Raw genomic sequence first — 17,383 nt, 5'->3', positions numbered from 1 at the left:
AAAATATATATATATATATATATATATATATATATATATATATATTAAATAAATTTGTTTTTTAATATATATATATCTGTGCATGGAGATGGAAGTCCAGCAGTTTGAGCTGAAAATATATAAATTAATCAGTGAGATGCATTCATTATTAGCAGTAGAGGCTATCCGTGCATCGTTGCTTGATTGGTGAAGGTAGCCTCAACCTCCTATCGTCGATGCTTGCTTATCAAGGGAAGAAAGAGGAAGGAGGAAGGTGCTTAACCATCTTGTTGGCTGTCGGTGGTAGATATATAGCTCTCCGAGTCTTAACAGCTTTTGATGTTACACTAGCTGGATGCGATTCTTCCACACATCTTAGAAAGGGGACCTTCGAGACCCACCGCTAGCTTGTTGTCACCTGCAGGCTTCACATCATACATATTTCAACACTGCTGATTTCGTGTTTAATATCTTTCTCTAATTACTTATTGTGAAAAAGGAAGAGGACATTAATCATAAGTGGAGTCGCAATTTATTAGCAATCAATCCTCTTTTAATTCCCCATCATCGAAGACCATAATCAATCATATAATTAAGTTTTTATTTTATTTTCAAAAGCCAGAGAAAAACCTTAGGAAAAAATTAAGTTTTATATATTTTAAATAAAAATTATAGTCAGTTATATATTTAATAAAGTTAAATATTTATATCCACATGTTTATTTAATTTTAGATATTCAAAACCGTGTAAATAATTTTTTAATAACTCTATTAGGAATATCTCTATCTCTTATCTTTCCTCTTTAAAAAAAAGTTTCCATCAACCTATTAATGGCAACTAAAAAGAACATAATAGTTATTGTCATTTTCAAAAGCAACAAGACTAATTCAAGTCGCCAACATATTATTAAATATTTTTTAACCTTGTTATTAAAAATAAAATCCATCATTGAGTTATATGTACAAATTAAGACAATTCTCAAGCTGTTGTTGGATGCAAATAAAAAAAAAACGAGATCTCATTACTCTAATACTAAAACTACAGGTAACTCCACCACAAGAGTCAAACGAGATATATAGACTTTTTTTTAGCACTCAAGATAGCTATATTGACAATTCACCTATAAAGACCTCTCTATGTCAATCACCAAATAAAGCTTCGAGTTCTTGTATTATCTTTAGAGGATTAAGTGGATAACTTAAAAAAACTCATTGAGGTGTTTTTGACTTCACTCAAAGTAAAAGACTACGAGATAAGAAAGTTCATAAACAAACTCAAAAGATGAGTCAAACTTCATCTACCAAATTTGTCATTGAATTGTTAAAACCTTGTATGTCATTGAGGATTCTACAATCAATTCTACAAGGAATATTCATAGCAAAACTGATTGTATCTTTACCATGAATCAATAGAGAAAGAACTTACCAAGAAAGCTATCATGGACCAAGTAGAAAGTTTAGTATAACCTTTATATTTTTATATGAAGCAATACACCTAAAGGATCAACCTGTTAAGGATGTTTCTAAGCTATCAATCACTAAAGTTTCAATAATTCAAGACAAAGAAAATCTAAGAAAACATATAACTTACTTTGTGAAGACTTGCAACAATACTGGAATTCATGATGATCTTATGGTAAAATAGTTTGTCCAATCCTTTAAAGATAATGCCTTTGAATGGTACACTAACTTCGAGTCTAGCTCAACTAATAGTTAGGAGCGATTATAATACAAGTTTCTTAACTGTTTCTATAACACTCATTATGTAGTTTGCAGAATTGAACTCACCAATGCATGTCAATGGACAAAGGAGCCTGTTATCAACAACACTAATCAATGAAGAAATTTTAGCTTTAACCATAACGATCGACTTACCAAAACTTTTGTGTTATATATGTGTGTTTAAGGGATGCATGAGAACTTTGCTGAATTTCATAAGCTATCAAACCAAAATCTTTTGAAGAATTAGCTATTCGAGCTCACAATATGTAACTTAGCGTTGTTGCATTTGAAAACTTATTATTACCTATGCAAAAGCCTAAGAGAAATAAACCTAAAGGTTATAAATTTAGAAAAAACGCTTCAAAAGTTGAGGGAAAATAGTATTTAGTAATAAATTCTATTGTTATAAAGGTACCAACTAGAATTAAAATGAATGACTAAGAAACATTGATTATTTTTTTAAAAGGTGAAAAAAAAAGTCATCCTCGAAAAAACAATTAAAATTAAATATATTGTTTTTACTCAAACATGTCTAGAATGCAAAATAATTTACACAAACTAAATTTCACCGAGTTACCAGAATTAAAACATTTTAAAAAAACAAATCAAGAAAACAATCTAAATTATTGTAAATATCATTATTTAATTAGCCATCCTATGAAAAAGTATTTTATGCTAAAATATAAGATCACAAGTCTAAATGAGAATATACTGAAATAATAGCTTTAAATATCACCTATATGGTGAATTGAAGTTTTTACAATTCACTCCTAGCAATAAATTTTGGTTCTTTTAAACTTATGAAACTAGACATTCTTTTTCCTATTTTACTGTGTGCTTAAGTCAAGCTTTAAGTAGAACTCTTGTACCTTAAATTAGAGACTTGAAATTAGAGACTTGAAGCTGGATTCATCTTATAATTGGGACAACAAATAATGGACTTTAATCACTCATAAACTAGGAAGGAAAAAACATGTATGCGTGATAAAGCTAACCATAACAAAAAATCTCAAACGTGAAGAAGGAAATTGACGAGGCGATGCGTTGAAAAATACGATAAAAATCCATACATGTCAAGAGAGCTGAAAATGATGAAAAATATCTCCCTACTAAAATTAAGCATAGTTTTAATTTCTGGAAACTAAAATTAAGCATAATTATAATTACTAAAGGAAGTAAAAGAAGGTGGTTGTTTCACTAGTGTCCAACTTATTAACTTTCAAGTAAAAGAAAAAACACTTTAAAAAAATTAAGCTAATTTTTTAATTAAAAATATTTTTTATTAATCAATTCTTTTAATAGTAGATAAATATGGAAAAATTTAAAGAGTAATTTCTAGAAAATCAAACTTAGAATGCAAGATATATGCACCAAAAGTAGTTCCACTTTATATTTCGTAACACTAATCTCTCCCTCTCTGTTCCCAGTACATATAAGAGGGCTGCTATTTATATGAATATGTAATTTAAGAAATCTCTTATTAGACAAACTTCAACAATTTGATCGAAGAAGAAGAATTGTTTACAATATATATATAAAAGGGAGCAATATGCTCCCATCTCTCCCTCCGTGGCTCCATCACAGACAATTTTAAAGACCGAATGTCCAATTTACGAAGAGGAAGAAGGAAAATTGTCCAAATTACAACAAAAATACCGTTCTGATAAATTATTGCCGTCCAAGGAAGTGGCTCGCCATCCCTTGATTATAATATTCAAACATAATGAGTTTAGTTTAATTAGTAAAGTTTTAGATTTGGTTTTTAAAAATTATTAATTCTATTCTTATAAATTTTAAAATTAATAAAAATTTATATTATTATTAATTTTAAAATTTTAAAAATTAATTAATATATACACCAATTAATTCAGACACCCACACTAAAAAAAATTCAATAGCAAGGACCATAAAATGGACGGTAGCAATTCCTCGAACGTACCTCCCTCACAGAAAACGACTACCTACTGCCTCCCTACCAAGATCCAACATGTAGAATAGAATCACCACACACGTACTCCTACATGATCTTAAAAGAAAATTAAAAAAAAAAAAATCTCTCATGTGGGAAATTAAATATGTGGACCCTACAGGGCCACACCAAATCTCTGGCCAGCCAAATCACACCGTACCTGTGCCAATCCAATCCTTGATTTCTCAAGATCAAATTCCATCCACACGTTTTGCTGGTGATGATGACCAATCACATATGCCTCCACGCCCAACAAATCAGAGTTCCCAAATGACAAGCAATGCACCGAGTCATTTCCCCTCAATTCACCCGGAACCCGATATAATACCCTATCACCCGATACTGTCATTTCGGCTCCCCGGAACACTAAAGTTACCGTTGGCAACTGTGGTAAAACGCGTTGACTTAGCGGGACCAGGTAACATAAATCCATAGCCCCTTGAAATACAAAATCTGGATCCTCTAAAACCCTTAAAACACTGCTGGTTTGGTTCAGAAACGCGGTTCTCAAAGCATTGTAAGCAGGTCCGAGTAAGAACGTGAACTGGGTTCCCGAGTCAACCATGGTTTGACCAGCACCTGTATGATCTGGTTCGAGAGTTGATTTCGGTATAGGAAGCAACTTTTCTAAAACTTTAATGCCTTCAAGCTGTACCGTGTAGGCAACCCGATCAAAGTAAGGCAATGGGGTTGATATTTGGATTAAGGGGGTGTAGTTTAATGGCACCGACCACGTCAAATTGGATTCGCCGAGAAGTAAAAGACCCGAAAAATCGGTTCCCGAAATGCAATAAGAGAATTTCGGGAAACCCAATTGGGAAACAAAAGAGAGCGACCCACGGTTCATGCCCATTAAACCGGTACTCTTAGAATCCTCATGAGAGTTCGAACTGAAAACCAAATCCATGCACCCAAAGACCAAACCGGAAATATCGGAGCTCCCAATGTTGAAAACATCGGACGCGAGATTTCCCTCGGAGGAAGAAGCGTCAGCATAAGAAAGGGTGGCGTGGCAGAGATTATTGGAGTCACATGAAGCAGGTATTGGGAAGTCCTGGGTCCGGTTGGTGCAGGTGGGTGAAGAACAAGGGATAGTTTGGTAAGATGTGGATCGGGTCGGGTCGAATGTAGTTGGGTAGGATAGTGTTTTGTTGCAGTGCAGCCAGGAGAGTTCACTTCCGGTGTCGATAACCATGGAGACATTTTGTGGTGGAGTGCCAACTGTGAGAGAGACGGTAAGACTCACATTGTGGTGGAAAGGAAGCTTGTTTGGTGATCTGGGTACTGACCCGGAAGGGATAACTTGGGTTTTGAGTGGCAGGATCAGCATTTTTGGTGAAGAAGACAAGCAGTGTTGAGATTCCATAATCAAGAGAAGTGTTAAGACAGTGTGAAAGAGAAGAAAAAGGGATTTGAGATATGGGTTTGTGTAAGAAGTGCAGAGAATGGAAGTGCTTACCATGATGGAATGAAACATTACAAGTTAGGTTAAGTGAGAGTTAAAGATCTTTGTTACAAATGAGAGACGAGACTGAGCAGAGAAGCGTTTCTGTGGACAGAGATCTATTACTAGACACTGCTAGTGAAGAAAATCTGCAACCGTGCTTGGATTACCCAACTCTGACTTAAGAAACTTCTCTAATTTCTATTTTGGATTTTTTTATTTTTTGGGAGGGTGATGTCTGTAGAGACAAGCTAAGAGGGTGGAGCAGTGTTGCCAGACAGAGAAGATTCTTAATTTGATATGTTATGGTTTCTTGCAAATCCAGTAAATTAGCTTAGCTTGTATCAGTTTGTTTCAAGCATAAGCAAATGCATGTGCATTCAGAGTAATCTATTATTATTGATTGAAGGCTGAAGACATCCCTTTTGTGAGAAATGAAGGGGACCCGGTCCACCTGCGGATTTCTTTGTCGTTGTGAAAGAATTACAGCTTCAAGTCCACTTGACTCGTACACAGTTAGGTCTTTCATTCACTGATGAAGGTGAACTTAACCAGTAATTTGGCTGCAGGGTGAAACCAAGCCCCAGTTAATGGAAACGGCGACATTCCCTTCTTGCCCTAAGCTTTTTCATTTTTCCTCTTCAAAAGACCTGGCTGCATGGTGAGTTTGTAAATGCTCTTTTCTACCAATCACAACTTCTCTCGCACTTTCACGTTATTCATGACTGCCCGCCACTGGACGGCAGCCTTCATTGATTATTTCTTCAAATCTTCTCTCTCTTCATCCGATTCATCTCACAGTTATACCATTTTCTCCTTCATTCTTTACAAAAATATATTAGAGATACGTTTCTTTCTCCAAGTTTTTTTTATATTTATTTATAATTAAAAAAATTAATTAATAAAAAATAGTTTCTAGTTAATAAAAAATATTTTTATCAAAATATAAATTTAACTTTATTTTCAGAAAAATATTTTTCTTTTATCTTGAATAAAAAACATCTTTTAGAGGTTATAAAAAATTTAAAAATAACATATTATTTGTTGATTATGTCAAATTTGATTTTTAAATTTTTTATTGTTATATATTTTGTTTGAATTTTTTTAAAAAAAAATTATCTCTTAAAATTTAATTTAATTTAATTTTTATATTAATTTTTATTTTTATTTTTATGATTGTTATTTACTTTTATTTTATTATTTTTTAAATTAAAATTTTTTATCTATCAAATTTGTTATTTATTCTTTTGATTGTTACTTATTTTATTTAAAATAATTTATAAAATTATTATTATTATTTTAATTTCATTATCTTTCAATTTTTTTACCTATTAGATTTGATATTATTTAATTTCATTATCTTTCAATTTTTTTACATATTAGATTTGATATTAATTATTTTAATTATTATTTATTTTATTTGAGATAAGTTATGAAATTAGATTTTTTTTAATTTCATTGTCTTTGAACTTTTTAATTTGTAAGATTTATTTCTTATTATTTTAATAAACTTGAAGAAAAATTAATAAATTATTTTCTAATTTAGCTATTTTTCAGTTTATTTTTCATAATTTATAACCAAATACTGAAAAATATCTTCCAACTAATTTTCTATGACACTATTAAATATTCAAAAATAATTTATTTTCTTAAAATTCACTTTTTAAATAAATCACTTTCTAAAAAAACTATTTTCATGCAAACAAACAAATTACTTTCTTTTAATTAGATTTTTAGGTGATGAATGTTTATTTTTTTCATTTATCAAAATTAAACATATTCATGGTATATATTTAAAATAAAAAAATGTATGATATTAAGTGCTACAAAATATATATTCATATAATTAATATTGATTTATTTTAATTTCATTAAATTATGCATGTACGTGGGGTTACTATACTAGCAACTACATTCACTACCTTGTACAACAAGAACCGCTTTCACAAAATGAAACAGGTAGCCTCGTTAAGCACATAAGAGTCAGGTGGCAGCACGTGCAAATGCTGAATTATCTAACAGCAAAACATATAATCGTGCATTTTTGGGTCCATAACTAGGAGGTGATGTTTCCCATTTTGCTGTCGGGGTCTTTTGGTAATGGCCGTACATTTCTTTTCTAAAAAGATTTTTAAATCTAAAAATAAATATGTAGACTGTGAGGATACTTTTATTAAACTGGAACTTTTAATTGGATATTAAAAACGTATTAGTTGGCTTGAGAGCATCTTATCAACTTTATGGTTTGAAAAATAATCTAAATAATTAATAAAAAATATTGTTGATTAAAAAAATTTTAAGATAATATATTTTTTAAAAATTTAAAACAATAACATACTAGATTGATTCAAATTTTATAATTTAATTTATTAAATTCATGATTTGAATTATAGATTCAACTAGATGTAACTTTATTTTTTAAAATTATTTTTTATTTAATAATATGATAATAAAAATATATATATTCATAAAATCAAGCACCAACTAAATATTTGGATGTTTGTTTGAGACTGTAATAATCTTATAAAAAATAAACAAAAATTATTTTTTATTTAATAATATGATAATAAAAATATATATATTCATAAAATCAAGCACCAACTAAATATTTGGATGTTTGTTTGAGACTGTAATCTTATAAAAAATAAATAAAAATAAATTATGAAGATCAATTCAAAATTAAATAAATATTAAAGATTAATATTGATAAAAAAAATTCAATCAATAAAAAAATAAAAGATGAAATTTTAGAAAAAAAAAACTATTTGGCATTGCCATTAAACCTAACCTGGTTGGTTAACCTTGAAATCTCTTAATCCGATTTCTTATCTAAATTTAAAATTAACTCATATAAGAGTTGGTTTTATGTGTCTCAATTGAATTGATAGATCCAAAAATAATTTGAATAAATGATAAAAATATAATTTAGCTTGAAAAAAATATCAAGATCATATTTTTTTAATATCAAGATAATAATTTATTAGATCAAATCGGATGTCGTGACTTAACATGCAAAACTATCTATCTAGATCTTAGATTTAATTTGGTTTAATTTTTTTTATAAAACTATTTTTATATAATAATAAAATAATAAAAATAGATACTTGTAAAAATTGGGAATCAATCAAATATAAATATATTTATTTAAAAATATAATAACTTTATAAAAAAAATAAACTAAAATAAATTACAGTAATAAACTTAAAATGAAAAAAATATCTAAAGATGAGTTTTGAAGGAAAAAAAAAAAGGAAAGTATAGTAAAAATAAAATAAAGTGCTTCATTGTTAAAGTTTATCATTTCTTACATAGTATGACTACAGAAGAAATGTCTGCCTGGTCAGGTTTTGTAAATGATAAATAATAAATGTTTACGTTGTCAACATGATACAAAATCATAAGCCCACTGATAATTGGACGGCTGAAAGTATACATTATTGTGTGTTTGGTAATACTTTTTTAAATTTTTTTTAATTAAATATATATTAAAATGATTTTTTTATTGATATATTAAAATTATTGTGAAAAATATTAATTTAATTTTTTTCAAATAAAAAAAATTAAAAATCAAATCGAATTGCTAACGAACCTGTAACTCAACTACTGTCCATGTCTAGAGGTCTTTTAGTTCAAGCACCTCCCTTGCAAGAAACAAAATGCATGTATGTACGTGTCTACACGCGCGCGCGACACGAATACTTCCTTCCAAACTCTCTAGAAGACGATGTGCACTCTGACATCAAGTACCTCAGTCATACCTTGAATTATTTCGTGACTGGAATTAAAAATAGTTGTTGGTTTTTAAAATATTTTTAATTTAAAAATATATTAAAATAATATTTTTTTTATTTTTAAAAAATTATTTTTAATATCAATACATTAAAATAATTTAAAAATATTAAAAATATATTAATTTAAAATAAAAAAATTTAAATTTTTTTAAAAACATTTTTAAAATACTCAAAGCAAGCTCGCTAGCTGTTCTTGTGATCGCTGAGTATGTATGTGCCAACGTAAGCACCCAAGACCGCCCACAGCAAAGGTGAAGAGGCAAGCAGCAATCTGATGGGAGAGAGTAACATTTCTTTTTAATTAATTAGCACGTTAAAGCACTATATTATGTAAATGTGAAGACAGTAACGTGAAGCGAATGAACAAGCTTTTAACAGTAAGTTAATCTTTCATGGAGTACACTGAGATAACATACACATGGGAAGATAATAGACTGCAGAAAAAAAGGAGAGCGGAGAAGTAATGTATGAATAATGCCTGTGGTTTCTCCGCATTAATATTATCAAGGGCAGTCTACGGAAAAGAAAAGGCCAATTAACTAAAAAAAATTAAAGAATGAAAAAAAGAAAAAGAAAAGAAATAGAAATTAAAAGAATAATGATAAAGTTGAAATAAATAAAAAAAATCACAGTACACTTTGCAATTATGAATTTAAAGGGTGTGAAAATAGAGGAGACGAGAGATAAAAAGAAATAAAAAAAGAATATGCCATCAAAGTCATATTGTGACTTCGCCACCACCATACACTGCCTGACATTAAAGCCCTGCTGAGATAATTCTAACATTATCAAGTATGATTGCCTTCAGAGTTTGGAGAAAGTCACATGTGCATCCATAACACGATAACCTTCCTCACACAGTAATATATGTGTTGCATGTACTAACTAATTTTTACTTATTCATTTAATTTTATTCCTAATATTGCAAAAATGGGGCTAGGCACTTTTTTAAAAAAAAAAACACTGGTTCTGGAATCCTTAATTGTTTTAGATCAATAATATTGAATTTTATTTTTTTAGACTGAACATCAAATTTCTTTTCTTAACAACATAAGATCTTTATATCTAAACAATTAAAATAAGTCTTTAAATCCAATTCTAAATAAATTCAATGGCAAAGGATTAACTTCAATTAAAAGTTAGGAGATAAAAAAAACTTAAAGGAAAAAAAAAGGAAAAATATTTTTCTTTACTCGTTCAATCTAAGCCCTTGATGTTAGTAAAAAGGGGAGCTGAATTTAAGCTTCTAATATTTAAATTTTTAATTGTTAATTTTAAATTAATAAAATAAAATAAAATTTTATCAAACTAAGCATTGATTGAGTGGTGAAATGTTTTCTCAGCACAGCAAGATTCTTATACACAAAAAACCAAAAAAAATCATAAAATCACTATATCTAAAAAATTAAAACAAATTATTAAATAAAGTCAATAACAAAGGATTAACTTCAATAAAAAGTTAGGAGATAAAAAAAATTCAAAGGGAAAAACTAACTAAATATTTTTCTTTATTTGTTCAATTTATGTCCTTGATGCTAGCAAAAAAAAAAGGTTGAATCTAAGTTTCAAATATAATCTTTAAATTAATAAAATAAAATTTTATTTTACCAGACCAAACATCAATTGAGTATCGAAATGTTTTCTCAGCACCTCAAGGTTCTTGTATACAAATAACCAAAATAAATTATTAATTTTAATTTTAAATTAATAAAATATTAAAAAATCAAATTTAAAAAATAGTTGAGTGGTAAAAAAAAAGAAAAAAAAACACTATAAAATGCTATTACAATCCAAAGTGATCTCTTTGTTGTGTTGTGCTACAGTAAATTTACTATGAGATCAAGTTTTATTTTTTATTTTAATATATTCTCATTATTTATTACTTTAGATTCAATTTAAAGTACAAATCATGTTTTGTGAAAGTTATAAAATAAAAAAGAATGTTGTTTATAATTCGATAAATTACATTCAACTTATATAAAGTTTATATAACAATACAACTAGACAAGTAGAAAATATATTAAAATAAATTATATAAATATTTTTATGTTTTTTTATTAGATGATTGAAATAATATTTTAACTATCTTGATTTGTTCAATTATTTGGTTTCAATCTTTTATTGATTATAAAATTTAAAAAAAATAGTTAATAACACACCCCCTTAAATTATAATAATTTTAATATACATTGACATCACCTCTATTATTATTGTAGTTTTATTTTCTTATCAAAGTGATCGCTATTAATAAAAAATATTAATTGATTAATAAATAAAATTTAAATTGAGCTTACTGTATGTTTGCAACTATAAAAACAACGTTGTGGCTAAATAATAATGTATAATGAATTAAACTCCAAGACAAATGTAACAAGTTTTAGTAAGAATATCCAAACTATTCTGAACAACAAAAGTTTAAAAGAAGAGGAATCAATAAATCATGAGTTAATTTATTACTGAGAAAGAAAATAAACAAAATATTAAGTAGAAAATAAAATTGATTAAAAATAAAATATTTTAAAGTGGCCAATACCATATAAAAAATTATAATAAAAGAGAAAGTCATCGATAATTTGATGAATTATAATCTTTATTTAATCATTCAACTAGATAAATAAAATAAAAAAATAAAATAAATCATATAAATGCTTGAGAATTAAATAATTAAAATAATTTATTAATTGTCTTAAGTTATTCAATTATTTGATTTCCTTTTTTTTTGTTTTATTAATTAGAAAATAACTAAGAATATTTACTTTCATTCTTTCTTTAACAAGTTTAGAGATTAAATTGTTTTAGAAATTAAACTATCATTGTCACAGCTAAAGTTGATCAGGCCACTAAGACTGTTCTTATAACTAATGCACTGTAAGAGGTAAACGGATCTGAAAGGCATGAGTTCCACTAAACTCAATACTTGATTTAAAAAAAAATCAATGAAAAAAAATTAAATTATTAAATAAAACTTTAAAATATAATTTATCAGCTAAGAATGCCATTTGCAAATCACACAAATATTGAACACTAGGAATCTGTAGTACTCTCACATATGCACTCAATGACTTCAAATGTTTTAATTTGGACAGATAGTCAATCAATCATCAGACCATGAATTAATCTGAAATTATCAATGAAATTAAAATGAGTTTCTTATCATACTGCAACTTAAGAAGAGATACATTCTGCAGGCATGTTTAAAGTATACTGAGATTCGATCGAATCCCAAAACATCAGAAAGCCACATATTGCTGTCCCAGTGTACACAAGCCAGCAAAAATTGAAGCTGCAGCATAAGAAACAACAAGTTACCAAAGGAAGGGATTCCATTTGCCATTGTACTGTAAGATATAGAAATTAACTTCTGTAAAGCTTCATAGTGAGAATTACTTGGAATTTTTCAGATAGGAATGGGAAAATTGGAGAATCACTCCATTTCTGAACCGTCTTTAAAGTATCTCTAGCATTATTCTTCTTAGATTTAGCCAAGTCAAGTGAAGTACAAGCTATCGAGTGCTCCCATTTAGATTGGAAGCCTTAACAAAAATTTGAAGAGTTACACAAAATGCTCTTTCTCAGAGAAATAGGATAATATATATATATATATAATATCCTTACGAGTTTTCAGATTTTAGCATATTGAAGGAACGAATAGGAATATTGTTGGCAGGAAGAAAGTGCATATAGTAACAATTTAAAACTGTTGGAAACCTTGAATATGGTTTAATAGAGTTGTAAATTTTTGGAAATACCGCATGGCCAGAGAAGCCGATATAATTTTGTCGATCACCCCAGCCCATAACAAGGAGAGAACAACTATAATCGATGCACCCACTCCTCCAACTGAACACAAAGGCTCAAGTGTATAATAAGCTTCTTTGTTTTAAAGGAGGAGGGAGCTGGAAATGGAAGCACAAGATAGTGCAGCAATAAAAGAGGGGAAATGAAAAAGAGAGTCTGACAAAACAAAAAAGAGTGCACAAACTGGTCTGAATGCCTATATTAATTAAAAAAAAAAATATAGATAGCCTGAAAGGTATGACAGCAAGGTAAGGTATCACAGCCAGACCGTTGGAAGAACAACGGGAGTTGCCGTGATGGAAAAGATTTGATGACAATCCAGATGTATTGCAGCAAAATTCATGTTCGTGTTTGGGAACAATGATGACAAGCTATCACTCATCATGATTACTCCACACACGAAGCATACGGATTGAAGCCATTGTCCATTTAGTTCTCGGAAAAAAGATACTGAGACTAATAGTAAAAGAGGAGTGAGATGAACTTAAGACAGCATGAATTCGTTGCGCTTACATATAACTCAACGTATAATACCATCTGCATTGGCCCAAATCCAACTGTCTGTTCTACGAAACAACGAGAAATCTGGTTTTAATGTAGCAAATACAACAACTAAATGCATTAAATTAACTTCCGTGTGTGCTTAAATTTATTAATTGTTGACATATCACATATATTATGATTTCACTTGCTGACATTACTAAGCGCCCAGTAACTCCAAAAGCAATTTGTCCAAAATCAGGGTAAGTTTTTAATCCAGGAGAGCTTTCTTAGCAATTTTTCAATAATATCCCAGTGTAGCAGCAGATGACACCAAGTAGTGAGAGTATGACGAGGCTCAAGTCTGAACCACCCTCCTCCTTTGAAGCGTAAGGCCAAGCACTAAATAACAATTTCAAACTATTTCCACGTGACATTATACTTACACGGACTATCTTATCAGAAAAAATAAAAGTAGTGAGTTCAGACTCATAGTTATCAATATTTTAATATAATATTAAAAATTTATCTTATTTAAAATTTTAAATAATTAGATAAAATTTAAAGATATAAATTATAATATTTTTTAACAGGATTTGTCAAGATATGATTTTTAATATTCTCTCACAGAATTCATTAAGTAAAAAAAATTTGAGTTTAAAGTTTACATAAGTTTATATTATATCATATTTAATTTTTATTAAACAGAATAAGGACAATGGGTTCAGAAATTTATAATTAATTAGTTTATAAATCTCTAATATCATATTAAAAAATTATTTCAATTGAAAAACTTATAATTTTAAATGAGACTTTAATATATAGTTTATATTATTTTTTAAAACAACTTACATTTACTTCTACACAATAAAAATATAAAATAAAGCAAGTTTTAGAGAACAAAAGAATCTGGAAAATAACCATCAGCTAGCATGAGTTCTCAAATTGATTTTTTCTTTTAAGGGAAAAGAAACAAGCCAGCTCTGTCATCTCTCGATCAGAACATATCGGTGTTAGTTTCATAGTGCCACAACTCTTCTATGGCCTAGTTTTAGACGATTACGAACAAAAATTAAATGGTTAATCCAGTAGTTTATATATAGAGCATTAAAACCTTCAACTGCACATCAAATCAACCCCCATCATAAAAAATAAAAAAAATAAAAACATGGATTTTTTTATTTTAATATTTTCATGTTATATGGCATGTAGTCCTTGAGGATTGGGAGAAATGACCATTTTATAGAACGCTGATGATTTTGTTTATCACATTAATATTGAGGGGAACAAAGAAGCTCAGAGATTGTAAGTTTTTCTACCTTTGATGACTGATTGGGCTAAAGAACGTCTTTGATGTGATGATGCCAATTTATTGATAGATAATTTCGAATGTGAGGATGTAGATGACTTCACAGGCAGTACTGAGCTTGGACCTTCATTGCCGAAACTTTGATCGGAGATGATCGGGATACTTTATGTAAGAATTGACTTTTGAACCTTGACGTCTCCTGTAAACTGAAGTTAACTGGTTATGCCCGCCATATTGGTCCCTCTCAAGAACCAAACGGAAGGAGGAGTCAATCCAGGAGGCATGTCTCTTGCCTTTCTGCACATATTAAAGTGTCAATCTACCTTCTTCTATGATATCTACGTGTCTCCGCACATGTCTCTGAATGTCTTTTTTGTAATTGATCAATTAGTTACATGTATTATTAATTTTATTTATATAAATATTTTTATTTTTAATATTTATTAAATATTTAATTAATGTATTTAAAATATATATAATGTTCTTGAAATAAAAATATTTTTCAAAAAAATTATAAAATTTTTATAATTATAAGATTTTTATTGCATTAAAACATTGTTCTTATGTGTTCCTGGTGCTCTATTAAACATTACTTAGAGTTGTTAAAGCTAATATATATTATAGTTTTTCTTGAAGTAATTGTTTTTATAAGTTGAGTTATAAAAGATATTTATAACTAATATGTGGATGCTTATCACATGATATGTATACTGAACTAACCATGAAAATTTCATATAAAGATATCATATGTGTATATAAAAATGCTCATGTGATAGTTATATAAGTAATCTTTACTTGAGATTAATAAATCATCTTACATATAGAGCGTTTTGTTTTGATCTTGTTACACGCTGTTCTAATTAGGAGTAACAAATGGGTAAATATTGTGTATAACATCAATTATATAAAGTTATTTGAGTAATTAAAAAAGAATTCATCATCCTAGATGAATTAGAAAAAAATTCATTTATTTTTAAATAATATTAATTATAAATCCTTGCGCAAAGTATAATGAGATTTGAAAAGGTTTCAAATCGTATTCAAATAACCAATAACTATAGTGTTAAAAACAAACATGATTTGACATGATAGACACACTAAATGCTATAATATCTAAATTACACCAAGAAAGGGATAAGTCAAATTACTTATGACTTTCTTAATAATTAAAGGATTATAATAAGTTGTTAGATAATAAGCTAATTTATTTAATTTATTCAATCCTATTTTATTTAATATTGTAATTTGCATTTTGACCAACTTATTAGGAAACCTAATGTATCGCATACACAAGAACCATTAATCATAAATTAAAATGAAAAGATTAATCAAGTATGAATTAATTATAAATAAGTTTTAGAAATTGAGAACTAGAGTGTCATTTATATAGAAGATTACAGTTCTAAATCTAAAAACAATTGGGTAAAAACTTAATTGAATAAATTTTTAAAATTAACCAAAATAATATATATAATATTATTGAAGAAGTAAATTGATTTTTTTTATTTATAGAGCTTTTTTAAAAAATTTAAATACATATTATGCCTTTTATTTTCTACGAGAGAGTGTGATGTGAAGGTGAGTATAGCACATAAACATCAAAACACAAAAAAAAAAAAAAAAACATTCTAAAGTATAATAATTTTTAGGAGATTTTTCACTAATAATTTGTGTAAATTATTATTATAAATCAGATAATTAAATGATTTATAGTTTGCAATAACCCAATATTTAAAGCAAATTTTCAAAATTAAAAACTATACCTAAACTTTAGGTAATTTTTATATAAAATTTTAAAATAATTTTAAATCTTATTTAAAAAAATAATTAAATTTCCTAAAAAAATTTAAATTTATTATTTTCACTGGATTGATATATTCAAGAAATCCAACATCTAAATCCTCATTGGAAAAAATTATTCTCGCTCCAAGTGATATACTAGGTCACCATACATATATGTTACATGCTCATTGGAAAAATCAGCTCTTCTGGCTAAAAAAAAAAAACACAAAGAAAGAAAGAAAGAAAAAAGCCATTTTAAAACAGGGACAATTAATTGACATTATCGTTACATGAGTTACTGCTTCAATACAATTGACCAATTTATCCAAGAAAACAGAAGCGACTGCTTTCATTCTTCTGACAGATAGAGCACCCTTACGATCAGTGAGGAGGGATAATGGACCCCTGTGAAAGGCCAGCAACATCTCATCACCTGTCCTGCCTTGCTTCAGATTCAGGCTTCCGGAGAGGGGGTTACATTGTCTCCTTTATGCTATATAGTATTATTCACCCATAAGACCATATTAACCAAGATGTTATTCATTAAGGGAAAGAAAACCAGATAAAATGGCACCAATAGTTGCAGTGTTTCTCGGCTATATATAAACATCAACCTTCGCATAATCGCATGGGATTAAAAATGAAAGTAGGGAAACTATAGAACGATAGAACGATAATTGTACAAGTCGAGGTTTATTTATCAATTTGGTTGAGCTTGCCAAGACCATTGCAACGAGGGCACACAATCTGGGCCTGGTCCTTCCGTGCTGCATTAGCTCTCAAGGCTGCTCCTGACTTCCGAATGAATCCTGCTCCATCGCACTCAGGACACCTACGATAGGCTTAAGGTAGTTAAAAATCAGTAAGTGGTGCGAAGACTAACAAAGCCAACAAACCCTATAGACAAATCCAAGGTTTTCTAGTTTAATGCAATTTAGGGGAAAAACATGTTTAGGCTTAATTTCTGTTAACTTTTGAATTTAGTCTTGCAATGACTACTATTTAATAACATCTAAAATGAATCCAGAGCCTGAATTACAAAAAAGAATTGCACGCAAGTTCGATATTTAGAGAGAGGGAGGGGGGGGGGGTGTAATTACAGGCCCTTGC

General features: G+C 28.6%; 2 protein-coding genes across 2 annotated transcripts in view; both read right to left on the bottom strand.

The window, feature by feature from the left end:
• Positions 1–3,751: 3,751 nt before the first annotated feature.
• On the bottom strand, positions 3,752–5,487 carry PCS1 (Eukaryotic aspartyl protease family protein). Its single transcript, XM_011021535.1, has one exon. The coding sequence runs from the start codon at positions 5,144–5,146 to the stop codon at positions 3,785–3,787; it is 1,362 nt and encodes a 453-aa protein (XP_011019837.1). The 5' UTR covers positions 5,147–5,487; the 3' UTR covers positions 3,752–3,784.
• An 11,302-nt stretch (positions 5,488–16,789) lies between these two features.
• LOC105122436 (uncharacterized) overlaps positions 16,790–17,383 on the bottom strand; it is a 1,034-nt gene continuing 440 nt past the window's right edge. Inside the window, exon 2 of the mRNA XM_011021534.1 lies at positions 16,790–17,105. Coding sequence (XP_011019836.1) covers positions 16,967–17,105 — 139 coding nt within the window. The 3' untranslated portion in view covers positions 16,790–16,966. The remainder of the gene's footprint in view (positions 17,106–17,383) is intronic.

This window comes from Populus euphratica, unplaced genomic scaffold (genome assembly GCF_000495115.2).
Source record: "Populus euphratica unplaced genomic scaffold, PopEup_1.0 scaffold20.1, whole genome shotgun sequence".
Lineage (NCBI taxonomy): Eukaryota > Viridiplantae > Streptophyta > Magnoliopsida > Malpighiales > Salicaceae > Populus > Populus euphratica.
This window is presented reverse-complemented; position numbering and strand designations above follow the sequence as displayed.

Coding starts and splice junctions, on each gene's coding strand:
- PCS1 (XM_011021535.1), bottom strand. CDS start 5,146: ATGTTTCATTCCATCATGGTAAGCACTTCCATTCTCTGCACTTCTTAC.